Source organism: Delphinus delphis, chromosome 1 (genome assembly GCF_949987515.2).
Source record: "Delphinus delphis chromosome 1, mDelDel1.2, whole genome shotgun sequence".
NCBI classification, from domain to species: domain Eukaryota; kingdom Metazoa; phylum Chordata; class Mammalia; order Artiodactyla; family Delphinidae; genus Delphinus; species Delphinus delphis.
This window is the reverse complement of record NC_082683.1, coordinates 150,379,718-150,407,631: the sequence shown is the minus strand read 5'-3', so window position 1 is coordinate 150,407,631 and position 27,914 is coordinate 150,379,718. Positions and strand designations below refer to the sequence as shown.

The 27,914-nt window shown below is 49.8% G+C and overlaps 1 protein-coding gene and 1 pseudogene across 1 annotated transcript; one reads left to right on the top strand and one right to left on the bottom strand.

Moving 5' to 3' along the window:
• Positions 1–604: 604 nt before the first annotated feature.
• RAB7B (RAB7B, member RAS oncogene family) lies at positions 605–27,783 on the bottom strand. The gene is made up of 6 exons (XM_060010186.1): positions 27,599–27,783; positions 19,782–19,850; positions 19,113–19,239; positions 18,174–18,389; positions 9,528–9,653; positions 605–2,879 (listed from the first exon to the last, which is right to left on the bottom strand). The coding sequence occupies exons 2-6, from the start codon at positions 19,832–19,834 to the stop codon at positions 2,799–2,801; spliced, it is 603 nt and encodes a 200-aa protein (XP_059866169.1). The 5' UTR covers positions 19,835–19,850; positions 27,599–27,783; the 3' UTR covers positions 605–2,798.
• On the top strand, positions 25,296–25,452 carry LOC132424477 (large ribosomal subunit protein eL39-like; annotated as a pseudogene).
• Positions 27,784–27,914: the final 131 nt, after the last annotated feature.

Here is a 27,914-nt window from a genome sequence, read left to right as displayed (position 1 = left end):
TTAATCTAGGTCCTCTTCTCTGAAAGAATGCTGAGGACAGGGCCCTGGGACAGGCTGCCCCCGCCCCCTCTGCCCCCGCCAGGCTCTAGTGGGCTCCCTTTGGCCGGGAGTTGCAGCCCCACATCCTGCCTCTTTCTGCGAATACCTGCCCCTACTGGCTGGGAACCGAGGGTCAGTCTCAGACTCAGGAGTGGGGGAGGGGTGTGGAGCGGCCCACAGTGTTTTGGCTCAGTTCCATTTGCCCTGGAGACTGGTCACTAGCATGTCCCCTAGTCTTGATAGGAGGGATGCTGTGGGCCTCAGGTCCCCACTCTCCACCCTGCATGTGAACATTCAGTCCTGGCTCCTGACTCTGGGGAAGATTCAGAATGCGTGGTTTGGGGCACGTGGCTTTTGCAAAGACAGAACCTTTTATCTCCAAGCGGCCCAGGTGGGCCTGGCCAGGGCTCTGTCATTCCGGAGGGCACTGAAAACATGGTGCTTACTCAGGCGCAGTTTCCTGGGTGTGTGCCACCTGCGCTCAGAAGGACCCCACGCTTGGTTTAATGATCCAGTGTCACCGTCTCGGAACTCCTCGTGATTTTTGGCCAAGAGGTGGGGCATTTTCCTTTTGGGCCCTGCCAATTACATCACTGTTCCTATTATACTCTTTGTTGTCTCTGTCTTCCCTTTTATTATCTTTTGAATTTTGAACTATGGGGATATTGAAAAAAAAACTTTAAAAACTAAATACCACAAAAGATTAAAACGAAGAAAGACACACTTATTATTTGTTGTGCACGTTTAGAATGGTTCCTACGTCCATTGCAGCGCACGGGCTGCTGCATACACACCCACGCACCACACGTCCAATCCACAGTCCGACCGACTCCCAGGAGAGCCTGTGTGACGTGCAGGGTGCCACCCCCATGAAGGACACAGAGACAAAAGTGTGCTCCAGGCCACCTGCTCCTATGTCAGGTCCATGCCGCTGCCCAGGACAAGCAATTCTTACTTCACAGCTGGGTGGGGAGAAGGGGTTCCCCAGACTTTCTTACTGACTCCCACCTCATATCTTCAGTGTCAGATGACACTTGGAAGTCATAGGCTAACATCCCCAGCTCTGCTGGGAGCTCAGGGAAGAATACTTCTGTGTAGACAGGAGACTTCTGTGGTGGGCATGGATGTGGTCATGGGAGACCCTGTGGGGTCATCTTGCCTATTCCCTTCAGGTTGGGCTCTCTCTGTGTTGTTTATCGCCAGAAGAAAAAGAAGATTATGGCTGTAGAGACTGCAGGGACAGAGACTCCATTAGCTTTCCAGGCCCCTCTTCTAGTATTTGTCACTGATGCAGATTTCTTGCCTGAATCACTGATGCTGCAGTTTTTGCTCGTCTCTCTGTAGGCTTAAGAAACTGGGATTTTCCTGCGCCACAAATCTCGAAGGGTTGAAAATGCCCAGAGCCTGAGAAGAAGCTTTGAGCATCTACACAGGAAAACTGCAGCTCTTCATGGGCCCGTGGAGCTTCCGCTTTCTGCTCTGCTGGAAGGAAAGGATCACTGCTGCCCTCTGTTGGCCAGTTGACAGAGACTCAAGGAGTCATCCAGAGGGCAGGGTCCCCTTTGCTTTTCTCTGGGACAGCAGCTTTGAGTCCTCAGGTAAATTCATCTTTTCACTGTTCCTGGCATGCAAGTTTGTCCTCGACCTGGGGCCTTGGCCCTTGCTGCAACATCTCCTCAGAATGTTCTTTGTCGAGTTCAGGTGGCAGCCCCTTTCTCATTCTCTAGCCTTTGAGTCAATGTCACCTCCCCAGGGAAGCCTTCATGGGCTACTTTGTCTGAAACAGCACCCAACCCCACCCCCTGTCCCTCTCTATCCCATTACCGTGTTTCACTTTGTTCGAGCACTTACCTGCTATTTGAAAATACCTGTTTACATTCTGTGTTTACTGCCTCTCTCCCTCGCCAGAATGTCGGATCCAGGAGAGCAAGGTTGGTTACATTTGTCACTGGACCTCAATGCATCGTACATAGTAGATACTCAAAAATACTTGTTGAAAGAATAGTAAATGTATCTCAACAAGAGCAACTGAGATTCAAGCAGAGGTTCTGGTCTTCAAAACCACACTGACGTGGGCAGGGCACATGCAACTCCCATTTGACAGATGAATAAGTTGAAGCTCAAAGAGAGTTATGGGAGTTGCCTGAGCACCAGCAGGGAGAAATGCACCAGTCCCCGGTGGGTTTTTCCTGCGCTCCCTCAGTCCTGCATTCTGGAGGGGACAAACAAGGGGTGTCCCAGGCCTGAACAGCTGCTGCCAGGGGTTGAGGTAGACCCTCACTCCCTGGCCCTGGTTACGAGGGAGCCTGAGCTGCACCCTTGTCCAAAGCTGTGCTGTGGCTCTTGGGGGTGGTGGTGGATGGGCTGAGGAAGGCCAGTCCATAGGAGAATATAACAGGACTCCAGAGAGAGCGGCCTGTCTGCAGAGATGTGCGTTCTAGAGCAGGGGTGTGGCTGGGAAGGGAGTGTGGCAAGAAAGCTGGAGTCCGTGAGGGAATCGTGACTCTTCTGGGGTTTGGCTGTGACATCCGGAGTTTCATCTAGGCTCAAGGGCCCAGCCCTGGCCTCTCTACACTCAGCCTGAGGCAGGGCCGCCCTCTGGTTCTGGGTCCAGTGCAGATGCGAGGGATTCAGGGCTCTGGCCGCAGAGCCTGGACTGCCATCTGAGCTTGGGTGGGCAGTGGGGCTGGTGGGGGCCCAGGATGACCAGGCCCTGCGCGTGCTCTGTCCCTGGGTGTGCAGAGCGGGAGTCTGGAAAGTCAGCAGCAACTGCTCTTGGACTGGTCTTCTGGTGAGAGCTTGATGGAGTCTGTGAGGTAATTCTCCAAGACGCTTCGATACTGGAGAAGGAAAAGAGGAGTCAGCGTTCGCATCCTGGCAGGCAGAGCTCCACCTGCCCTCTATTTCTTTTCTTTTTTTGCGGTATGCGGGCCTCTCACTGTTGTGGCCTCTCCCGTCGCAGAGCACAGGCTCCGGACGCACAGGCTCAGCGGCCATGGCTCACGGGCCCAGCCGCTCCGCGGCATGTGGGATCTTCCCGGACCAGGGCACGAACCCATGTCCCCTGCATCGGCAGGCGGACTCTCAACCACTGTGCCACCAGGGAAGCACTGCCCTCTATTTCTTAATGGCCGATGGTGGTCTGGCTTTCTGTTCCCCCACCTTGTGCAGTTGGGAAACTGAGGCCCGGTGGGGAGGAAGTCTTCCCCGCCCCCTCCTTCCTCACCTCCTCCTCCAGCTCCTTCCCAGGAGCCCAGAGCAGGTGGGCGGCTGCATTAGAGGCCCAGGTCTCCTGACCTCCAACCAGGTCCCGTAACCTGCCATTCTCCAGAGGGGACAACTGAGGTGATGTTTGCCCTCAGGCAGAGATGATGACTGCCCACTCCTCATTTCTGCAGGAAACCTCTCCCTGCAAACGTCCCCACACCCCAACCTTCTCTCACCGTGCCCACCTCTCAACCTCCCACCATCCTCTGAACTTCCCATGTCCAGGGATCCCTCCCTAAAATAGACTCAATGTTTCTACCGGGGCTTTTTGCTTCCTTGCCCACCCTCCCAAAGTCTCCTGTCCCAACGAGGTCCAGAGAAAGCCCCTTCTCAGTCTAACAAGCCTCTCCCCACCCAGCTGGCCACTCCTCACCTATGACCCACCAGCTTGGTTCAAGGGTGAGGGCGTCCTTCCTCAAGGAGATGGGTTCTACACACTGAAGGGTCTCTTCTTCGAGGGATCACATCTCTTTCCTTGGCCAAGCCTCCCCCCAGTCTCCGAGCTCCCAGCATTCATGTTCTCCCCGCAGCCAGTGGTGTGTGTGTGAGGGTAGGTGGGTAAGTGGACACGCTGGTGCAGACCTGAGCTGGACAGAGCCCCCTGTGGGGCTGTCTGTCTCAAGTGCCCCTCTGAGGGGACAATTTCCAGAAGAGTGGTTGTACCTTCACTGATTTTTTTCTCCTCCATGGCTCCTGGGCTCCGGCTATGGTGCCCAGCTGGCGAATGTCAACCAAACCCTTAGTGCCGGTGACTCTGGACCCCAGGAGGCTGTGTCAGACCTGCCTGCGGCACCCTCATGATGGTCACCCCCCAAGACACATGAGAAGGTCCCATGATGCCCCGTCACTCGCTGCTGCTGCCATACAGCAAGCAGTAGGTTAGCCTGACAGCACAGAGCTCAGGGCACTGGGCCTGGGACCCAGCCCTTCTTCCCACTGTTTGCTTGGCCTGACAGCACAGAGCTCAGGGCACCGGGCCTGGGACCCAGCCCTTCTTCCCACTGTTTGCTTCTTTTTTCTTTTCTTTTTCTTTTTTGCTGTATGCAGGCCTCTCACTATTGTGGCCTCTCCCGTTGCGGAGCACAGGCAAAGGACGCGCAGGCTCAGCGGTCATGGCTCACGGGCCCAGCCGCTCCGCGGCACGTGGGATCTTCCCGGACCGGGCCATGAACCTGCGTCCCCTGCATCGGCAGGTGGACTCTCAACCACTGCGCCACCAGGGAAGCCCTTTGCTTCTTGAAGAGCCCCCATTTCTCACCCGCTCCCTGGTAGGGTGTCCGGGCCAGCAGAGCACCAGCTACCCTTAGTCAGCCGGGATGATGGGCCTTGAGTAGCCCTCAGCAAATTCTTTGGAGCTATTAGAATTTTATTTGTTATATATATATATATTTTTTCATTAGGAAAGATTAGTGCTGGGGAGTCAGGGGCAGTGTCTCCTAATGAAAGCCTGTCCCTCTGGGGATGTCTCCACACCCCAGTTCCATCTTCCCCTCCGCTGGGGAGGATCCTAGCCCACTGCTGGCAGAGCTGGCCCAGCGCACCACAGGCCTTCCCCAGCCCCTCACCCTGAAAGAGCAGAGTCCTCCCCTGAGTTTCCTGAGGCTCCTTCCCCCAGGACTGCCCAGGTCTGCTGTGCGGGCTCGGGACTACACCGCCCGGGACACCATCCAGTCCTCCAGCTGGCCCCATCTGCAGGGCCCACTCACTCCACTGACACTCTGAGCCTCACAGGGAGAGATGAGGGGGAGCAGAGCATTGCTGTTTAAGTCCCTTTTTAAGCTGACTGATCCACTTCTCCCAGAAAGACAGGCTTTTGAAAAGATTCTCTTATTTTTTGTGTTTTCCTGGTCCCCCTCTCACCATAAACATCAAAGAGACCTTGCCTGGGATCAGGAACTCTCCTAGCTGGGTCTTTTGGACCCAGGGGGCAGGGCCTGTTGATTCATCACCCCTGAGTATGCCTCACCCTCACGTCCCCAGAAGGCCCAGCTGGGATCATGAACAGAACCTGTGCCTTGTCCTCGAGGCCAGCCTTTGGGAGGGAGAGTCTAAGCTGAGGGCTTTCTGAGCTGCTTTGCACTTTATTCGAGGAACAAATAATGCTGCCTTTGAGGGTGTGAGAAACGCCCTGGTTCATTACACACCGGCAAAGCCTGAGGTCTTCATGCCAGCTCTCTTTACCCAATAAGAGTCACATCCTCCCCAGGTCCAAGTCAGCCCTGAGCTCTTCCCATTTATGACATCATTTCACTCGATAAGGGCATCATCTCCCTCCTCAGGTTTCCTGCAAACCTTCCAAGTCACTGGCAGTCCATTATTAGATTTCCTGTGTAATTCTTTTCTCCAGACCCCAGTCATCTTAGCAAGTATGTGCATGTCTAACTGTAAAGTAACACCATAGTGTCCTAATGCACATTTCAGTGGGGATGTGACTGTGGGAGTCTGCCCCTCCAAGCCTGGCCACCTCATAGCCCTGACTCTAGATCCTACATCCTGAGGACCTCATAAAAGTCCTATAATTTCACTAAGCTTACCTGCCTGTCAGCCTGCTTCCCTCCCGGATGTGGCAAGTTTGTCTTTCTCTAATTAATCCAAAAGGAACCGGCCTCCGTGCTGCAGTTCACGCCGGGCTCCAGCAGGGATGGTATTGCCAAGTTGGTAAGAGCAAAATCCCTTCATCCCAAATCCCCCAAAGCAGGTGGGTGTCCCTTCTTTGATTATGAGGGCATTCTTAGTCATATTTTGGAATAACTAAATACCCTAATCCTTGAAAGTGGCCAGATTGGGAAACTAAAGTAACTAGCTACCTTCTCTCCTTTCAAAATGTAAACCGAGTACCTCCTCTGGCACTCTACCTGTAAGCTGCTCTTTCCATCCAGAGCTCACTGCAGAACTCAGACATTCCAAGGAACCCCAAATGCCATGTGCTCCATTGCCTCCTCCTCGTGTGACACTTTTGCTTTCCCCTTTCTTTTCTATCTTGGTCTATAGCATCACTAATCAATCATCCCTCCGTTTGCCAAGCTAGAAACCTCGGTATCAACCTCAACAGCTCCTGATTCCTTCTCTCCTACATTTGATCATCATCAATCCCTGATGGTTCTCCCTCCAAAGTCTCTTTAATCTACCCCGTCCTTGCCGTCTTCATCCTCTCATGCCTGGACCTTTCTGAATCACCCATCAAGCGCATCCTCCCTGCAGCATGAAACTTCCCTGCTGAAAGCCCTTAGCCATAGCTTTCATTTAAAAATAGCTACCTTTTATTTAATGCCTTCTCTGTGCTACCATATTATTTTATTTAGCCCTGGCAACAGCCCCATGAGGAAGATACTATTACTTGTACTTTAAAGGGAAGGAAGTGATGGCTTAGGGGAGGCTGTATGACTTGTCAGGGACACAGTGAGTAAGAGGTAGAGCCAGGAAATAAGCCAGACCCACCCGGCTTCAGAGCCCAGCTCTTCCTACCCCAGGCTGCGGCTCCCTCCTTATTCTAGCAGCACCTCTCACGTCTTCCTCTCCAAATACTCTGGGCTGGTGTGAATGAGCACATGACCTCCCTGGGAAGGAGGGGAGAGCTACTTGTAGGAAATGTCCTTGAAAACTCCTGTTTGATTTTAAAGTATAGATTTGGAAACTCCAGTTTCACCTTAAAAATCCGTGTGAGTTTTTACATTCAGTGCTCGAGTAATTATGTTTATTTTAGGGTGAAATGTTTCCCTTCCAGATTTCTGAATAATAGAGACATTGCTGGAAGATGCGCCCTGCTGGCCTCCGTACTGGGCCCCTGTGTGCCCTGGGAGTCTGGTAGCGGGTCTAGAGGTCATGGGCCTACAGCATGAAGTCCAAGGTCTGGTTGGGGCTCACCAGGCCTTCATGGTCTGGTGCTGTTGGCCTTGAGAGCCCCATCGCTCACCTCGGCCCAGCGGCCCCACTTCCCTCCATGCCACGGTTCTTCCTCTTACAGACGGAGCCCACAGTGGTCCCTCACGTGAGCCCTGTGGACTCACGCCTGGGCCTCTGCCACGCCCTTCTCTCCGCCCTTCTGCGGCTCTTGCTTGTGCTTTCAACGGCCTACCGTGTCCCCCACGCAAACTGCATATGACCTTTCAACCTCCAACTCACATGTCACCTCTCTGGGCAGGCATCCTTGCCCGCCTTCGCCACCAGCACCTCTGAGTCACCTCGATGCCTTGGCTGTGTCCCCTCCCCGCCCCAGCCTATGGCACCTACCTCACTCCATGACAGTCTATCTGTTTTCTTTTTTCTTTTGTAAATCTATATGTTTTGTCTTTTCCATTATGGCCTATTACAGGATATTGACTACAGTTCCCTGTGCCATACAATAGGACCTTGGTGTTTCTCCATTCTATATATACGAGTTTGCATCTGCTAGTCCCAAACTCCCAATCCTTCCCTCCCCTCCCCCCCCCCCCTTGGCAACCGCAAGCCTGTTCTCTCTGCATGACCTCTGGTTTTGGATGCCTTACTCCTTTACCTGACCGTGGGGCCACTGAAGTCCACATCTCCAGCCCTAGCCTGACAACTCAAGAATGTTTATGGGATGGAATTATTTCCATCTTATGAGGAAATTGAGGCTCAGAGAAGTCATATGTCTTGCCCAGGGGTCCACTTGAAAGCATGAGGACGGGATCAAACCCAGGTCAGTCTGACTGCGGGTATCACACCCGTGAACGTCAAACTTCTCATCGGTAAATTTCCCCCATCATTGTGAGGGACTGACACGGGGTCGCCAATCCATTCTTTTGCCAAGTAAGGACAATGGAAAAGAAAAACAAGCAGACAAACTACCATCCACTCACATCACTGTGTCATAAAAGTGACACAGCAGGAAGGACATAGTTTCAAGAATGAAGGACACTCCTTCTCCAGAAAGGACAGTTGCTAACTACACACAGACACTGGCCGTGGGTTGAGGGAGCTTCCCCGTGACTGAGCACCTGGCGATCACTGCACTGTGTTTGTGGAGGATCAGTGATCACGTTTCACGCTATGAGGTCAAAGAGCATCCCTCACCTTCCAGGGGACGGCATGAGCAGGCACACCTGTGTCACCGACTGTGTGATAGAGCAGCACTTCTTGACCATGTGCTAGAGATAGACACCCCTCTTCTTCCTTTTAACGTGACACAGTGAGGGCTGGGGGCCGGGAGGGGAAGCATGAATAATAGCACACGGGGGCAACCTCCGAGATGCAGGCAACGGGGTGTAAGGGTGGCAGGCTCGAGCCCTCTCCCTGGGCAGCTGCTAGGGGTGGCTGCTGTCCCTCTCCTTTGTGGACAACCCACAGGGCAGGGCCAGGCAGACCCGTGACAGCAGGCCCTTCCACAGAGGGGAGCCCTCCGACTGCCCATCCTCATTCGCTCCTTTCCTCAATTCAGAATCACTGCCGTGATGACCTCCCCACTTCTAAGAAGCCCACCTTGATTGCATATGGCAGAATAATGAAACATGCTGAGCCCCTCCCTCTGCAAATCTCTCACGGACCCTCTTCAGAGTTTCTGAACTCTATATCAGAATGGCATTAAAACTCTGCTAATACTTCCAGGTGACCTCCGATCTTCCTCTTCTCTCTCCCCCTTCTCTCCCCTGCAGTGTGGGCTGTGTGTCCCTCCTCTGAGGCCCCATCACCAGTCCTTGCCCACCATACAGTGCCTGCACTGCAGCCACTCCTGTGCCGATCTGTCTCCCTTATGAGAGCAAGGGACCTCGGAGCCCTGGACGGGACCTGACACACGTGACATACTCAACACATGCTTGTTGAGAGACTGCACCAAGTGGTCTACATCTATCCATCATTTTGATTGGAGGATGTCAGCAACTCCCGCAGGCTTCATTATTCCACTTGGACCAATACTTGGCACCTTGGGGCTTCCCTCCCATCAGTGAGGACTGAACTAGAGCATTACTTTTCAAACTCTTACTAAATTAGAGTCTCCAGGGGTGAGGTATCGAACTGTATTTTTTAGAAACTCCACAAATGGTAACCAGCCGGATTGAGGGACCACTGATGATGGATTCTAAGGAAGCTTTACGCCTCTGGGATTCTGTGGTTCCAGAATTGGAATACTGTTGAGCCCATTCAACAACTGATTAATTAAGATGATGAGCAATCCTGTCCCACCCTCGTCCCTCCCAATACATACTTTTCTGGACGCTCCTGAGTTGCCCCATCCTAGGGGGCAGCTGGCAGCTGTCACTCACCCTTGACAGAGCCCGACTGGCCAGCATCTCGAAGGCTTGTACCACATTGATGTCATTCTTGGCACTGACTTCAAAATAGGGAATATCCTTCTCTTTACACCAGTCTTGGGCTACCTCCTGTGGCACCTGCATGAGGGGAAGAAATGATCACTGTTCCTGTGTTCCCATCTCCACCATCCCCACCATGACTATCACCATTATCACAGTCCCACCTTCCCCACCACCACTCTCATTTATTGAGAACCTTCCATGGGTCTGTAAGTTTACAGGTGTTATTATTATTTTTAAAATTAATTAGTTAATTAATTTATTTTTGGCTGCGTTGGGTCTTTGTTGCTGTGCGCAGGCTTTTCTCTAGTTGCAGCGAATGGGGGCTACTCTTCGTTGCAGTGTGTGGGCTTCTCACTGCGGTGGCTTCTCTCGTTGTGGAGGGCGGGCTCTAGGCACATGGGCTTCAGTAGTTGCGGCTCGCGGGCTCAGTAGTTGTGGTGCATGGGCTTAGTTGCTCCGCGGCATGTGGGATCTTCCTGGACCAGGACTCAAACCCATGTCCCCTGCATTGGCAGGCGGATTCTTAACCACTGCGCCACCAGGGAAGCCCCACGTGTTATTTTTTAACATAAGCCAATGAAGTAGCTATTGTTAGCTCCAATTTACACATGAGGAGTCCGAGGACTGGAGTGTGTGGGGCTGAGCAGGGTTTGAATACAGGCTTGGAAGAATTAGAGCCCTCTGAACTATGCCATCTTCTTAAGGCCTACACTAGGAGCTTCTTCCTGCCATTGACTCCTTCCTCAGTCCCTTCAAAGGGAGGTGGACATAACAGACACTAGCCAGGGAGGGAGGACTTCCTTCTCCTGAGCTGGCTGACCAGGCCCACGCTGCTGGGCAGAGACTCAGGTCCCTGTTAACCCTTCTTCCTCAGGGTAGAGTCTTTGGAACAGTTGATAAGCTCCCACTCTGGGCCAGATACTAGGTTAGACATCTGATCATATTAACTCACTTAATCCTCTAACAACCTTGTGAAATGGGTCTTTTTAGCTTCACTTTATAGATAAGAACACTGAGCCTCAGAGAGGTTCAGCAGCTTGCCTCAGATCACACAGCTAAGGAAGGCAGAACTTGGATCCAGCCACAGCTCAGTGGTCCCATGGCATCTGCACTGCCCTCTTCAGGGCACTGCACAAGAATTGTGCTGCTGGTCTGTCTCTCCCACCGGACTGCAGGTTTCTTGAACTCAGGGTCAGGACTTTTAGCTCTTGGCCTGGCACCATGAACCACTCAGTACAGGCTGAATGAATACGGCTCTACCCAAATGCAAACGCCAATCACAGTTTGAGGATGTTAGATTGGAGAATGCTTTGGCAGCCAGTGGGTTACTTCCAAAGACATTGGTTCCTGAGTTTAGTCTAATCAATTATTTTGGGGAAGAGGGAATGACCATATATTGATATTTGCTGTGCCTGATACTTTCTAACCATTATTTCACTTTAAGGGAGCCAAGGTTTTTCTCATGGAGAAAGAATCATTCTGCCACTTTCCTTGAACCCAGGGCAGCCAGGGGGAGATCTGAGACTGTTCCTTGTCACATTGTCTCCTGCAGGTTCTGGAAAGTCTAGCTTACTGGGATTCAAGGAACCATCACTGTCCCCTGTCTCTTTGGCCCTTGCTGTCCTGGCCTCAGGAGTGGCAGCAGGCCCCAGGGACTCATGGCTCTCTTTCACAAAGCCTCTGTTGTCCAGTGGCATTGCTCTGGTATTGTGAGGCTCGCTTCCTAAGACTGCAGGGTAGAAACTGGGGTAGCTAAGCAGCCTGCCCTTTGGGGAGCCCAGATGACACCTCTGGTCCCCCACGTTCAGTCTCCCTGGAGCTGCTGCACTTAAGCAGAGCAGGGAGAGAGTCCAGGCCATGGTCTTGGCCTCTGATCTCTGAGGTCCTCCTGCCTTTTGGGGCGAGGGGCCCCTGAACTGGCCACAACTGCTCTGTTCTGTGGAGCATAGATGTCCTTGATCTGGTGAACAACCAAGAAGCCTAACAGATCGGGGAAAATCCTGAACTATGTGGATGAAGAATCAAGGATGGCCAAGTTGCTGATTATTATTGTCCTTACTAGTAACACACAAATAAATAATCATTAGAAATTAACATGTTATAATAATACCTTGATGGCATCTTTGGAATCCCAAAGGTTTTGTATCTTTTAAAGTTCTTTAAAAGACCTTAGGGTGGGCTTCCCTGGTGGTGCAGTGGTTAAGAATCCAACTGCCAATGCAGGGGACACGGGTTCGAGCCCTGGTCCAGGAAGATCCCACGTGCTGTGGAGTAACTAAGCCTGTGTGCCACAACTACTGAAGCCAGTGTGCCTAGAGCCCGTGCTCCGCAACAAGAGAAGACATGGCAGTGAGAAGCCCGTGCACCGCAACGAAGAGTAGCCCCCGCTTGCCACGACTAGAGAAAGGCCACACGCAGCAATGAAGAGCCAATGCAGCCAAAAATAAATTTAAAGAAAGAAAGAAAAGGAAAAAAAGTTTAAAAAAAAGACTTTAGGGCAAGGACTGGACTTACCCTTCTTATTGCTCCCCCTTCTTTATATCCTACTGCCACCAGCTAATGAGCATTTTTCTGGGCACATCGTTGGTGCTCAGGAGTTGCAGTAAAAATGGAAGTAAATTGCAATGAAGTCAAGTGTCTCTGCTTCTCCAAGAGGCAGGGAGATTCTTCATATGCCATGGCATGAGAAGCTGAAGCCCAGACTGGTGCCCAAGGTCACCCAGAGACAAAGCTAGGAAGACAAGCCCACACCTACAGCCCGATGATCTCTCTGTCCCTTCTCAACCACTGACAGTGACTGGGCCTGCCCAGAGTCCGGTTATGACAGACGTTTTCTCTCACTTCTCCCCGATCATTCTCTGTCTGGTTTTTATGGAGTGATTAAATACACACTCTAGAATATCAGTTGAGATTGTGCTGCAAATTAACATTCCTTTTATATCCCTCATCTCTCCCACTCAACCTCAGAATGTCGCCCTGGGAAGAAAATGACCCACACAGCACTTTTCCCTTCCAATTCTAGTTACAGCTTCATGATTTTTAAAATCATCTTGTCTTCTTTTATTTATAAAATAACAGCTATTTATAATTTAGGCTCTGACTGTGGAAATAAACTCAGGGTGTCAGCCGTGGGGACATGGGAAGTATGAAAATTTTGAAAGTGTTACTTCCATTGATTTTGTTTTGGCTGACAATATACTACTTTTTTTTTTTTTTTTTTCGGTACGCGGACCTCTCACTGTTGTGACCTCTCCCATTGTGGAGCACAGGCTCCGGACGCGCAGGCTCAGCAGCCATGGCTCACGGGCCTAGCCGCTCCGCGGCATGTGGGATCTTCCCAGACCGGGGCACGAACCCGTGTCCCCTGCATCGGCAGGCGGACTCAACCACTGAGCCACCAGGGAAGCCCTATACTACTTTTTAAAATTTAATTTATTTTTATTTTTGGCTGTTTTGGGTCTTTGTTGCTGTGCGTGGGCTTTCTCTAGTTGAGGTGAGCAGGGGCTACTGTTCGTTGTGGTGCGTGGGCTTCTCATTGTGGTTGCTTCTCTTGTTGCGGAGCACGGGCTCTAGGCGTGAGGGCTTCAGTAGTTGTGGCACGTGGGCTCAGTAGTTGTGGCTCGTGGGCTCTAGCACGCAGGCTCAGTAGTTGCGGTGCACGGGCTTAGTTGCTCCATGGCATGTGGGATCTTCGCGGACCAGGGCTCGAACCTGTGTCCCCTGCATTGGCAGGTGGATTCTTAACCACTGCACCACCAGGGAAGTCCCGACAATATACTATTAATATTTTACTTTCCCTGTTACAATTTGGCTTGTTCATTAAAAGTCAGATGTTTGACAAAATTAGTCCACTTTGCAGACTTTTATTTATGATGCTTTTCCATCTCATATGCATTTAATTAATTAATTTGTTTGTTTGTTTGCCTTTGGCCACACCACATAGCATGTGAGATCTTAGTTCCCCAGTCAGGGACTGAATCTGTGCCCCCTGCAGTGGAAGCGCGGAGTACTAACAACTGGACCGCCAGGGAATTCCCTAATGTGCATTTATTTATTTATTTTTGTGGTACGCGGGCCTCTCACTGTTGTGGCCTCTCCCGTTGCGGAGCACAGGTTCCAGATGCGCAGGCTCAGGGGCCATGGCTCTCGGGCCCAGCTGTTCCGCGGCATGTGGGATCTTCCCAGACCGGGGCACAAACCCACGTCCCCTGCATCGGCAGGCGGACTCTCAACCACTGCGTCACCAGGGAAGCCCCTATTTATTATTTTTTCCTTTTTTCTTTTTTTTAACCTCTCTATTGGAGTATAATGCTTTACAATGGTGTGTTAGTTTCTGCTTTATAACAAAGTGAATCAGCTCTACATATACATATATCCCCATACTTCATATGCATTTAAAACGATCAGTTGTGTGTGTTAAGATTAGTGTACCGATACATCTTAAACCAATCAAAAATAACAAAGAAAACATAATCCCAATGTTATGAATCAGCAGTAAGTTAGAAACTGCCTGAGTGTAGAGCAAAGAATTCACATCCTAGTGAATAAATTCCTTGCAGCATAGATGCTAACAGAACTGTTCTTTCCAATAAACTAATTTTTTTTCACTTTTACCTTGTGTAGAAGGTGTAGGGGTTTTAAGAAAAATCTAAGTCAGTAATTTCTTTAAAATTATCCTGGTGAGGTATTGATTGATTGATTGTGGTAAAACATACATAAACATAAAATTTACCATTTTAACTATATTTAAGTGTACAGTTCAGGGGCATTAGTACATTCACATCTTTGTGTAACCATCACCACTGCTCATTTCCACAGCTTTTTCATCATCCCACATCTAGCATATATGTTTTAAATATTCATTTTCATTTTATTAGGTAGGAAGAGCTTCCCGATCTTCCCAGCCCACACCTTGGAGATATTAAATTAAGGAGGGTAACAGTCACTTCCATGTATTAAGATTGCCACGTGCTTTGTAGGCATCATTGCCTATAATCCTCAAACAACCTCATGAAATCTGAGTCTGGTCTCTATTTCACAAAGAAGCTGGAACTGGCCAAGGACACACACGAATTTGAGCATGAATTTGAGCCCAGAGAAGGTGCCCCTTCCGGTGGCCCTCAGCTCTTATCCACTCAACCCTGTGCAAGCGGGGAGCGTCTCCAGCCTGGATCTCCAAGCCCAGGGTGTGCCTCTCAGCGACTGGTGGTGTCCCCTGCTGGGTCTGTGCCGTTTGAGGACGGCCGCTTCCCAGCCTCACCTCTAGCTCCACGATCCTGGGTCTCTGGACTGAAGTCCCTCTGCTCTCCCCACTTCCAGTTCCTCCTCTCCACTTCCCTGTGCTCATTTCATGGCTGCGAGCACTTCCTTACCTCTGTTCCTCCTGCCTGCCTTCAAGCCCTTCCCTTGTCACCCTCTCCAGTGTGGGTTATTTCCACACCCTACTCAGTACAGACCCCAGAGACCTGGATGGGCTTGCCTGGGTCTTTGCTGCTTCTTTCAAACTTTTATTCTTCCTCTCTCTGCAGAACAAAGCTCATCCCCCTGCAGCTGGGATTGGACCCCCTCTACCCCTCTGAGTCGTCACCTATGCCTCCCATCCTGCCAGGTACCCCCTGGTTCACTGAACACTTGCGATCTCGTGAAGCTTCCTCTGCATGCAGCCCCCAACGCTCACGAGAGCCTCACACTTCCTTCCCCTGTAGCCGTCTTCACCTTCTCTCCACTCAGCCTCTCCTTCCCAGGCCCAGACCCAGGGCCTCCATTGTCTGGTCTCCTTTCCCCTCCCTCCTTCTGCCCTGCTCCTCAACCTCTGACAGCCTCCTGGTTCTTCAGCCTCTTCTTGTCTCTCCTCTTTCCTCCATGGGTTCTCAGTGAGTCCCCTTGCAGCTCTGTTCTTCAGCTACTCTTGTCTGGAAAGACCTTCCATCAGGTCCCTGGCTTTTACCCCATGTACCACTGTTGAAGAAAAACACAACATAGACTCCACTTCAAACTCCTGGTCTCCCGAGCCCTTGGTGTCGCCCATCAGCTCTGGTCTTTATCCCTGACTAGCCCCTTCACCCGTTGCTCTGCCCATCAGCTCTGGTCTTTGTCCCTGACTAGCCCCTTCACCCATTGCTCTGCCCATCAGCTCTGGTCTTTGTCCCTGACTAGCCCCTTCACCCGTTGCTCTGCCCATCAGCTCTGGTCTTTGTCCCTGACTAGCCCCTTCACCCGTTGCTCTGCCCATCAGCTCTGGTCTTTGTCCCTGACTAGCCCCTTCACCTGTTGCTCTGCCCATCAGCTCTGGTCTTTGTCCCTGATTAGCCCCTTCACCCGTTGCTCTGCAGAGTGACTGGCACAACTTCACCATGATTCTGGAGACTCCTCCTGGGCTCCCTTCTCAACAGAAGATGGTGCCTCTTATTTCACTGAGGAAACGTCGGACTCTCAGTCTTGAACTCCCTCGACTGCCCACCCCACGACTTGCAGGTATATGAAGCAAGATGTGAAATGGAAGCTTTGGCAGAGACACTACAGTGTGATTGATGCCAGGTATCAAGTTGGTTGGGAGACAGACCACCCCTGGGACCGTGCATATTTCCAAACGGTCATGACCAAGAATCTGCTAGATGACTCTAACACCCCGGCATGGAATAAAAGGATTGAAAAGGAGGTTAGAAAGGATTTTTTGGGGGGGGCGGAGAGTTGTGTTGGGGGGACACCCCTCCCAAGAGGGAGACCATGTAAGGCCTCACCTCTGGCCAAAAGAGGCCACTTGGAAAGGTTAACATATGACCCCTGGAGCTTGGTGGCTACAGTGGATTGGTATCTGATTGCATCTGAGGGATTTAAGGCAAAAGGCAACAGGGCAGAGAGAGGACAGACTGCACTGAGAACGAATTACCCTTGGCCCTACAATGGAGCCAGAATGCATGGGTGTGCCTTATGAAAGAGAGGCGGGCTCCACAGAGAGCTAGCCAGCCTGGAGCTGTTGTAAACCCCATCAGGAAGAGTGTCTGCAGGAGGAGGGGACCCCATGGAGTGGAGGATGGCTCTTAAGCTCCTACATTAGGAGCTGAGGAAGAATATGCAAGACCCTTGTCAGGGGAGGTACAGTTAAATGTTCCCAGTGGAAGCTTCTTAGGACCCAAAGGAGTAATCCACCAAGAGACAAGTTGAAATACCTGTTGGGTCCGGAGAGCACAAACTATCTTAAGACAGTACCAGTCAAATAAGGGTGTTTTCGCTTCTCCTGACCTCTTATCCCTCTTTTTGCTTCATTCCTGATGGGGTCTGAAACCAAAATTATCCTGAGAAGGGGAGGAAGTGTGGACACATAAAGTTGGCAATGAGATGCCCCTCCTAGACAACAGTGTTCTCACTTGCAGCTGGCCCCAGTGGAAAGAAGAGAGACCCCTTGGCTGTGAATGAACTTAGGACTTTGATTCTTATTTGAGATTGGATATTTGTAATTAGAGAATTGACACTAAATTTGCAACCTGAAGTTCCCATAGAATTGATGACTTCTAGATTTCTATTTCCAGCACAGACTTCTCCTTTGACGTTTCATTCTTATGTGTTCTAGAGCTTACTGGTCATTCCCAATTAGTTGTTCTCCAAGCTCCTCCAACTCAGCGTGTCAGAACCAAACTCCTCTCTCTCTCTGAACAAGAGGCTCTTCTTTATGGTGGTAATAGTTTAGTTGGAAGCACCACCGTCCATTCATCCACCCACCCACCCATCATTCCAAATGATGCCTCAGTTCTCCTATCACTTTTCTCCATTTGAACACTTGTGAAAATGTGGTTCAAATATGAACCCCATTTATTTTCTCTATTTGAAACACTAAGACAACTTGTTCAGACGCTCTTTTTGGTGTCCTTTGGGCTTTGTTTGGCACAAGAGCATCTTTTATAAATTGTCTACTTTTATTCTTTTCTCATTAGTAGGCAACGATGAACAGAGCTCCACTCAATGCCACTGCAGTGGTGAACACCTACATAAGTGTGGTCACCGCAGCCATGGAGCAAGCAGATCATTTGTCAAGTGGCTGGCCAGGTGATACAGAATATGCTTAAGCTAATAAGAAATAAATACTGTATTACTACTTTCCCAGAAAATTTGTAGTTTCAAGAATTCATAACTGCAGACCCCCTATCTGACCCTGGGTAGAAATACTGTTCTACAGGTTAATTCAAATCCCACCTGCCTACTTCTGATGCCTTCATTCTTCCATTCCCTCTCTCTAGACAAAATTGCCTTCGGCTCTCAGCTCACATCATTCTATTTCTTACCTTTGTTCTTGCTGTTTCTTCAGCCTGGAACCCACTTCCTTATAGGAAGCCCTTTCTATACTCTGGGCTTAAGTAGATAGATGCCCTTTCACTATGGTCCCCAAATATCCAAGGTGTATCTCTATGATTGCTTATGATTTATCTTATTGTATCATAAGTGTCTTTAAATTATCTGCATCCATTACTAGATTGTGAAATTCTTAAGGTAAGGACACTGCCTGATTCAACTCTGTATGTGTGGGACTTAACTCAGTGCCTGGCATATAGCCAGTCCTCACATGTTTGGTAAATGAATGAATGAATGAGTCAGCGGTACCTGCCGGTCTGCCAGATCGATCTTGTTCCCCAGCACCACCATGGGGTAGGACTGCTCCATTGGAATGGTTTTGGCCAGAACATCATCCCTCCAGGTTTCCAGGGCTTCAAAGGTCTCCAGGTCAGTGACATCAAAAGCCAGGATGCAGCCATCAGAGCCTTTGTAGAAGGTAGACACCATGGAGCGGAATCGCTCCTGTCCTCCTGTGTCCCAGATCTGGAGGGGAAGAACAGAGGCTCCATGGGACTGTGATGAGTGGCTGAAGGTATGCCCAACCAGGTCTCATCATGTCAAAGCTTCCTTTTCTGGGTAGGGGGCAGATAGCCCTGGCACAGGTGCACGAGGTCCTTTCACACATGGGCATCACACACCCTGTCACCCATGTACACTACAGAATCTCTGCAGTAATATTTAACATCCCAAGAGTACTTTCACATCTGAGTCCTCATTTTCCACCTGGGGCATCAGGACAGTCATTGTTCTTCCACCTGATAGATTTGGACCTTGGGAGTGACTTGCCCAAGTCCACTTGGCAAGTTTTCCAGGGAACCTGAGCCTTAGGGTGGGGCCTCTTAATTCTGGATTAATGCTCTTCCTTCTAGATCAGGGATCAGTAAATTTTTCCGTAAAGGGACATATAGTAAATAACGTAGGCTTTGCAGACTATACACCGTCTGTTGCCACTACTCAATTCTGCTGTTGTACTGTGAAAGCAACCAAAGAGACCGTGAGTAAACAAACGGGCAGGGCTGTGTTCCAATAAAACTTTATTTTCAAAAGCAGATGGCGGACCAGATTTGGCCCATGAATTAAAGTTTTCTGATCTATGCTCTAGACTCTTCTAGCTCCTGGTGCACATTGCTGTGTGAGTGGCCGTCCAGGGAATGTGGGGTGATATTCAGGTGTGTATGTTGAAGAGGGAATGAGAGGGCAGCTCACCTGTAGCTTCAAAGTTGTGTCATCCAGTATGATAATCTTGGAGAGGATGCTAGCTCCCAGTGTGGTCTGATAGTCCTCGTAAAATGTCTTGTGCACGAATCGGTGGAGGAGGGAAGTCTTTCCAACACTAAGGAAAAAACCCAGACACATGTGGACACACACACACACACACACACACACACACACACACATATCCATACCTTTCTCAACATCTTACCATGACCCTCTCACCACTGTCTCTCTCTGAGATTTTGAATTTCTAACATTTGCAGTTTGAGTAGCTTGCTAATACTAGGGAATGGACACAAGAAGCAGGGACCAAAGTGAGCAGAGAAGTTTGCAGAGAGCTGAGTGCCTCACAGCAAAAGGTTCAGGTCTTTCCTGTATGTGGCAGGAGGTAGGAGGGCAGAGAGATGCTAAATGGCTTGCCTAATTCACACACCTAGTTACTGCAGAGTTAAGTGCAGAGCTGGGGTCAGAAACCAGGTAGCCTGACTCCCAGTCTCTTTCTCCCATCTCAGCTCCCTTCCCTGGGGTGGAATGCCCTCCCTGGTGCCACTCTGAATCAGAAAGGGACCCATGCAAGGTGGGAGCACATACAGGACGTCTCACTGTTCTTGGGTAGGGTCTTCTTCCCAACCCCCAGACCCCGAGCTGAACTTGGCTTACCCCAGGGCTCCGATGATGATGAGCTTGAGGTCCACCTTCTTCTGAGGATTCATGGAGGGGCTTCAGAGCCTGTAGGGAAACAGAAGTCATCTACATGCTGGCCAGAGTAACCCTGTGGCCATTGTCACTGGGGCTGGTCTCTACTTTCCCCTCGTCATGTGCAGAACTCTGTCCTGGGATCGGATGGGTTTGTTCGCCAAAAGAGGTGGATGACTCAGCAACCCTTACACACCCACCTCCGCACCCCCCCTGGGGGTCTCCCTGAGGCTGGAAGGATGGTGGCCCCGCCCTGTAGGACAGGCACACCTCTTACCTTTCAGCTCTACCAACCCCGTGGAGCACCAAGGCTGGACTGGACTGAACAGAGGCCTCGCAGACAGCCTGTGTTCCAAGCCTGGAGCCAGGGATGGAGGGAAGAGGAGATGGGGGTGGGACAAGGGGTCCATTGTTAGGACTGCTGAGAGGCTTTGGATGGAAGAGTGGCCTTCCTTCAGCCCGAGGTGTTGCTGCATTGGCAGAATCAAAAGGCTCTTCTCTAATGCAGCTGGTGGGGGTGTAACTGGTACATGTTTCTGGAAAGCTGCTTGGCAGTGAGTATTGAGAGCCTTAAACATGCCCCTGCCCTCCACTTCTAGGAATTTGTCCTAAAAACATAATCTGAAACGCAGGCAAAGCCTCTTGTTCAAGAATGTTCTTTCCCAGCGTCATTTATAAACATCCAACAATAAAGAAAAAAAAATCATGGCACACGATGAACTATTAAGCAGCCGTTAAAATGGAGTTTGTGAGCATATTATAATAACGTGGGAAAACGCTTACGCCACAGGACCTAAATGAAAAACAGAAGACGCTAAACTGTACATACCATACCGCCCCCGCCCCCCGTATTGAAATGAATGCCTACTTGCATGGAAAAAGATCTAGAAAGAAATATATAAAAAACGTAAGTGGTTAATTCTGGGTGGTAGGAAACTATGATTTTAACTTTGTTCTCTATACTTTTTAGTACGTTCCAATTTTTTTTAACAACACACATGTCAAACATGTATTGTTCCTATAAGAGAAAAATACTTGTATGTCTGTTTTATACATATAAATTATATATGTATATATATTGTGATTATTAACAAGATAAAGCAAAACTGTCTCAGGGAATTATGCTTAACTGGCTCCTTGGTTCGACCCTTACGCGCACACACATATATACTATTCCCAACTCCTGGGTCTTCTGACCTTGGATGCGGTAGATGCATTGAGTTAACCTTGATCTGACTCTGCCTGGTTGAGGTAGCAAAAGTTGGTCCGCTTGAACTTGCCTGGTATTGGGAAAAAGCTCTCAATTGGACGTCCTGAGGTTTTGGTTCTAATTCTCACTTTGCCACTGTGTGACCTTGGGCCAGTTACTTCCCCTCTTTGAGTCTTGGCTTTCCAACTAGAGGATGAGCCATCTGGGCCCCAAAGACCGGAGGCCCCTTCTGGTTGAAAAATGCTTTATCTACTGGAGTGTAACTGACTGGGCCACGAGAGCCTTGCCCAGGGCAAAAGACAAAGCAAATAGGAGCCCACTCCAGGGAGTCATCAGGGGAGAAAGGAAAGGGGGGAGTGATTACAGCAGAGAGAAAATGTCAAGTGTCCCGGCAGAGGCCCCAAGAAACTGCTGTGAGAATTCAGGGCTGGGGGAGAAGCTGCCAATCCAACTGGGCCCTGAGGAAATGACACATGTAGTTGGGGGTGATATTTCCAAGGAGGAAATGAAATATCAAAGCTCTGGGAACAGGGGAGTGGAGAAGGTGGATGGTTTGCTTCAGGGGAGGGTGAGGCGAAGAGTGTGGAGAGAGAAAAGCCTAGAAAGGAAGCAAGATTAAGATGGGTCATGAATACAGACCAAGGATTCTGTCATTCATTTATTCATTCGTCAAACATTTCCCACGCTTCAGACAGGCAGAGGAAGAGAATTCAAAGTATTAACAGGGGCTGGTATTTTGTAATGGGTGTCACCGCCCAGAAGGAAACCAGCCAAGGGAGAAGTGACTCAGAAGCTTCTGAAAGGCATGTGTCTCTAAGCATCAGTTACCAGTCGGGAAGGGGAGCAAGGGTGAACTCTTTCCTAAAGGCTTTGGTACAACCCGCTAACTTAGCCTCAAAGGCCAATAGAGTGCCCTGGAAAGGGAGTCAGAACAAAAGGGAGGCAGGGGAAGTGGGAAGGGAACCAGCATTGGCTGAGCACCTGCAGGGGCTGCTCTGTAGGGCTTAGGAAATCATGAGCTATGAGATGAGTACAACGGGGGCTCAGAGAAGCCAAGTCACTCATAACTCATCTAAGGCCCCACAGGTAGTATACGGATGAGTTAATGTGTGAGTCAAAGGCCAGAGAAGGCTGCTCTGTGCCATGTTGCCCCCTGACGTCCTGAGTTTGAACCATAGAATCTGTGTGCACAGGATCTAGGGCACTGGGCTCAGGTTTGGTGAACCCCAACAAAACCCTGGTAGAGCTGTAGGGGATTGAGAGAAAGGCAGCCAAAGTGACAAGAGCCACAGTGGAAGCCAAGGGAATGGGCTGCTGAACAGGAGCCGTCGTGTGTGGACTGACCACAGGGGTCAAAAGAGCATCCTGAGGCAGAGGGGAGCAGATTCACACGTTGCCATGTGGAGTCGTCAACGCTCACACTATAAGCTAAGGTTTACTCGCCTGGTGGTGTTGTAGAGCACTTTGCGAATATGCAAATAAACATATCATAGGGAGGTTAATAAATGAATACATTATTATACTACATTTAACACACATAGTACATTATTATAATGCATTTATGGCACTAATTAAGGGCTCAAGAAACGTTAGCACACAGAAATATCTTGTGGGATTGATACTACTCTTATCTCTGTTTTACCACTGAAGAAACAGGTGTTTAGAGAAGTTAAGTATGTAGTTCATCTCTAAAAGCACGGTCTGTAAGTGGCAGAACTGGGACTTGAATACAGGCCTGACTCCAGAGATCACGCTCTTAGCTGCTAGGTCCTACTTACCGCCTTCTGTGAAACTAGAATGAAGATCACACACCCTGCCACTTGGTGCCCCTGTCGGAGAGTCTGGGGGGCTGGATGGTTCGGGTTTGACATGGTGCAGCAGAGCTGGTGTGCGTATGAAGGGAAAGCTGGGGTTGAGGGCGGGGTAGGTGGAAAGTGCATGCGTATAACAGAGGATCAATATCCACTATGTGTAAAGCACTCTACAGACAATCAAAGACAGCACAGAACATAAAAGCGGGCAAAGAATACGAATAAGTAACCAGTAGAGATCTTATAAATGATAAGTAGTAACCCTTGGGAGACACTTAAACTTACTAATTTTTAAGGACATGCAAAGTTAAAAAATACCACTTTTTTACCCACCAGAGTGGCAAAAATTCAACAGATTGATGATAATATTTAGTGTTGACAAGTGGGTGGGGGAAAACTCTTGTTTACTGCTGATAGACTCTGAATTGGCACTGTCTTTTTTGGACAGCAGTTTGACAGTATCAAAATTTAATATGCATATACCCTAGATTCTAATTCTAGGAGTCTATCCAACAGAAATACACATATGCGCAAACATACATTTTTACAAAGATAATTGCTGAAGAACATTGTAACCTAAATGTCCATCAATAAAAGACCCTTGGCATAAATTATGATCCATACATACTCTGAAATACTAGGCAGTTTTTAAATGAGTGAAGTAATGAAGTGGAAAAATATGACAATTTAAGTGAAAAAAAATCACTGAACATTTTGTATAGTACGATCCCAATTGTATAAAAACAACAACCCTGTGTGTGTGACTATATGTTTAATATTATATGTATGCTTGTCCTGCAATACATAGAAAGCTGTGGATAGATACATACTAAATGATTAATAGGAGGTGGGGAAAGGTAGATTAGAGGCAAGGAGCTATTGTTTTATTTTATATATGCCTTCTGTTAAAATTTGTTACACAAGTCTAAGTTGTTATTGTAATTAAAAATATCAAATAGGGCTTCCTTGGTTTCTTAACAGCGGTTAAGAATCCGCCTGCCAATGTAGGGGACATGGGTTTGATTCCTGGTCCAGGAAGATCCCACATGCCACGGAGCAACTAAGCCCGTGAGCCACAACTACTGAAGCCCATGCGCCTAGAGCCCGTGCTCCGCAACAAGAGAAGCTACTGCAATGAGAAGCCCGTGCACCGCAACGAAGAGTAAACCCCGCTCGCCGCAACTAGAGAAAGACTGCGCGCAGCAACAAAGACCCAATGTAGCCAAAAATAAATAAATAAATATTTTTAAAAAATAAAAAAAGCCTGGTGAGGATTTTTCAGTGTATGTGGCATGAACTCCAGTTTCCTAGCTTAAATTCCTGGAATTCCTCACTACGTCTAAAATATATATATATATCAATCAAATAAAGACAACATTTCTTTTTTTTTTGCGGTACGTGGGCCTCTCACTGTTGTGGCCTCTCCTGTTGCGGAGCACAGTCCCCGGACGCGCAGGCCCAGCGGCCATGGCTCACGGGCGCAGCCGCTCCGCGGCATGTGGGATCCTCCTGGACCGGGGCACGAACCCGCATCCCCTGCATCGGCAGACGGACTCCCAACCACTGCGCCACCAGGGAAGCCCAACATTTCTTTATAAAGAGCAGGTGGAAGGATGGCAGCCCAAAGACATCTGAGTGTGACTTCCTGACAGGACAAGTCACTTTTGTGTCTGGGGCAGGAGAGAAAGGCCTCCTGGGACTCCGGAGTGATCATGAGTTTTGGAGTCAGAGTTTTCATCCCACCTCCATATATTTGTGACCTTGGGAGAGTTTCTTAACCTTGGTGAGTCTGTTCTCTTGTGGGTAAAATAGACATCACTCATGGCTGTGGCTGATTCTGCAGTGTCATGTTCTTGGCATGTGTCATGCTCTTAGAGCAAATTGGAAAGACCTGGTTAAACGGTTAAACATGGTGGGGGGCAGATACCTGATTTGTAGTGCCTGCCGCTTTCTGTGGTGTAAATACTCCCACCGTGGCTGATTTCAAGCTACCAGTGTGGATCATTCTCCAGTTCACTACAGAAGGACCCCAAAGTTCATCTAGTCAGACCTCCCACCCAGTGCTTGAGCCACCTGCACCATATTCATGGAAAGATGGCCAGACTTGCCCCACAGAACTTGCCTCCACTAGGGGTGGATTTCTCCTGGAAGCCACAGAAAGAATGCTCAGTTCCTCTGCTACCTGCCAGCCCTCCTGAGATTTAAAGCCTTGGAGTTTTACTTGAGTCTTTTCTTCTCCAGATTCTTATAACTCACCTCAGCCTTTTCTCTGAGCCCCCTTCACCCACCACTGCCCTAGTTCTTCCTCTGGCTGAGCCTTCAAAGTCTGCTGCCATGCAGATTCCCCTACACCCCGCCAGAAGGGCAGGGATTGGCTGAGGCTGCTATTTGCAATAGCCTGTCTCTCTCTTCCCTTCTCCACCAGCTTGGTGTGTGTGGTTGACTCTGTTCCTTGCCATGCCTTCTCACAAGACATTCAGGATCAAGCAATTCCTGGCCAGGAAACAAAAACAGAATTGTCCCACTCTCCCAGTGGATTTGCATGAAAACTGGTCATAAAATCAGGTACAACTCTAAGAGGAGATATTGGAGAAGAGCCAAGCTGGGTCTGTAAGGAATCACACACGAGACGGCCCACATATCGATGCTGTATCAAGGTCACTGGCATCTTACCATATCTAGCTGTCCACTGTCTGGACAGCAGGACATGTTCTACTGGGAAAAATGATTTTCCTCTTTGTTTCTATGCTTCTGCACTAGCAGGTTGGTTCAGTAGTAAATATGTGAGCCCTTTTGTTTGAAAAATAAAATAAAATAAAACAGCCTGGTCGTTGGTCCCAGGATAACTAGCAGCAAGAGGGTGACCAGGACTACATCACTGGCAATGGAGGGTGGCTTGAGGGTAGACACTGGATGGGCTCACCAGGGAACCACGTGCAGATTTCAGACTGTGCCTGAAGGTCCTTCTTGTAACATTTGGGCTCTGCCCTTGGCTGGGCTTTGGCAATGTCTGTCCTTTTAAACCTCCTTCCTCCCACTCAGCTGACTCAGATACTTTAAACCAGTGCATCCTCCTAGAGGCCAGACTGAGTCATCACCCTCCACTGTTAAATAACAGTGAAAAACAGGTTTGCAATGCAGGGCCCCCCTTCAGCCGGCTCAGGTCTGAACAGAGCAGAGTCTGCCGGGGACTGTTCTCCACTGCACGTGGCTAACTCTTCTCCCCATCTTGCCTGGCAGGACTTCTAAGCCCTAGCCTTGCCCATCTGCCACAGCTCAGTGTAGCTCAGTGCCCAGGGAGTGAGAAAGATGCAGTTGATGCCTCCCCAGTGCTCCCACCCCATGCAACACATTCTTTTTAAAGTCAGTCTTCTAAGAACTCTTGGACCTGCTGTGTTTTTACCTTCCCACTTTGTTTCTCTCTACCCTCCTGGCCCCAACCGGGACGCAGACACAACCTTCCGCCTAAAAGAGGTGTTGGGTGAGGTGTCATTTCTGCTGACGGGGGGAGGGATGAGAGGCAGTGAGCAGGGGGGCAGCTGAGATTTCTGAAGCAGGCAAAGCCTCCCCTCCTCAGACCATCTTACCCCACGTCACTGCCTCCCCTCTCTGCTCCCACGCTTTGGAAAATAACAAATGTATCCACCCTAAAACATAAATGGGATTTACAATCTTGAAGTAAGTTTGCCTTTGAAAAGAGGCTATCGGGGAGCATATGCCTTTATTGCCTCGCAGGAAGGCTTACAAGTCTGCCTCACCCACCCAAATCCTAGCAGGTTTAGACCTGCTCTCTCCGGGAAGTGTACCCACAGCCCTGGTTTCAGGAGGCTCAGCACTCCTGTTCTTTAAGTTCTCTGGGGGTATTAGTTCTATTTCCCCAAGTAGGCTGTCAGTGCCCAGTGGGCAGGACAATGCCTCACACCTCTCAGTATCCCCCCAAAGAGTCTGACCCATGCCGGGGATACTGAGTCTTCAATAAATAGTCATCTATCCATCCATCTTTCTGTCCATCCATCCATCCATTCATCTGTCCATCCGTCCATCAGTCTATCCATCATCCAGCACATGGACTGCATGCCTACCACGCACTATGTAGGTCTGAGGATATAGGTAAGTTACTATCTCCATGTGACCTGGGGTGGGGGATTGATCTGTAAGTCCAAAGAAATTATTTTTATTAATATACAATGCTAGCAACTATAGGACACTTTGCAGTTAAAAACATGCCATCATAGCCCGGATTTCAGAGTCAGGAACAACTAGTTTGTGGCAAGCTGAGACTAACATCCGGGCCTGTCCAACGCTGCTCATTGGCTCCCCAAGCATCACAGAGCTGTGCTGAGAGGCGTAATTACAGTTTAGAACAAGAGGGACACTCTCCTACTCCAGGGGTTCCCCCTTCCCCGATGAGACCCGTGGGTTGACACGGTTCCACCCCAGAAGGTGCCCTGTCAAAGTGGCGAGGAGACTCTGGGTGCTAGCAGGACACGGCCCTGCTGAAGGGCTCCGGTCTCTGGCTGGCCCTTCTCTGACTGTGCCGGCAGCTGCATCGCTTTGCTGCTGACAGCCGGCCGTGTAGAGCCCCGAGCCGGGCCCCAACTCCCCTGGCTGGGCAGGGAGTCCTTTCTGCCTTGGCTCGCTGCCACCCCCTGGGAGTTACTCAGGCGTGGGTGTTCTTTGGGCTGGATCTAAACCCTGCAGCTGACAGATCCTAAGCCTCCCTTGCCTCCACTCCTCCCCACACCCCAAAACCCAAATACCTCTGGGGCTGCTGGAATAGACAGGAACCGAGCAAAGCTTCTAGGGCCCTTTCAGCCTCTGATGGCAGGCGGGGATTCCCTCTGGGTCGGGGTCTCCTCTTAGAGCAGCAGTCTTGGCCGGGTCAGAGGAAAAAGGCTTTGGGAGGAAAAAAGAGTTTGTTGAGGCTAAGACACTTCCTTCTGAGTTTTCCTCCTCTCCCTCTCATGCACAAACTTGGGAAAGCTGCAAAAGAGGCTGGGCTGGGGTGACCTCAGCCGTGTGGGTGGAGGGAGTGGGAGGGTGGGAAAACCAGGCTTCCGAGCTGACTGGATTTGG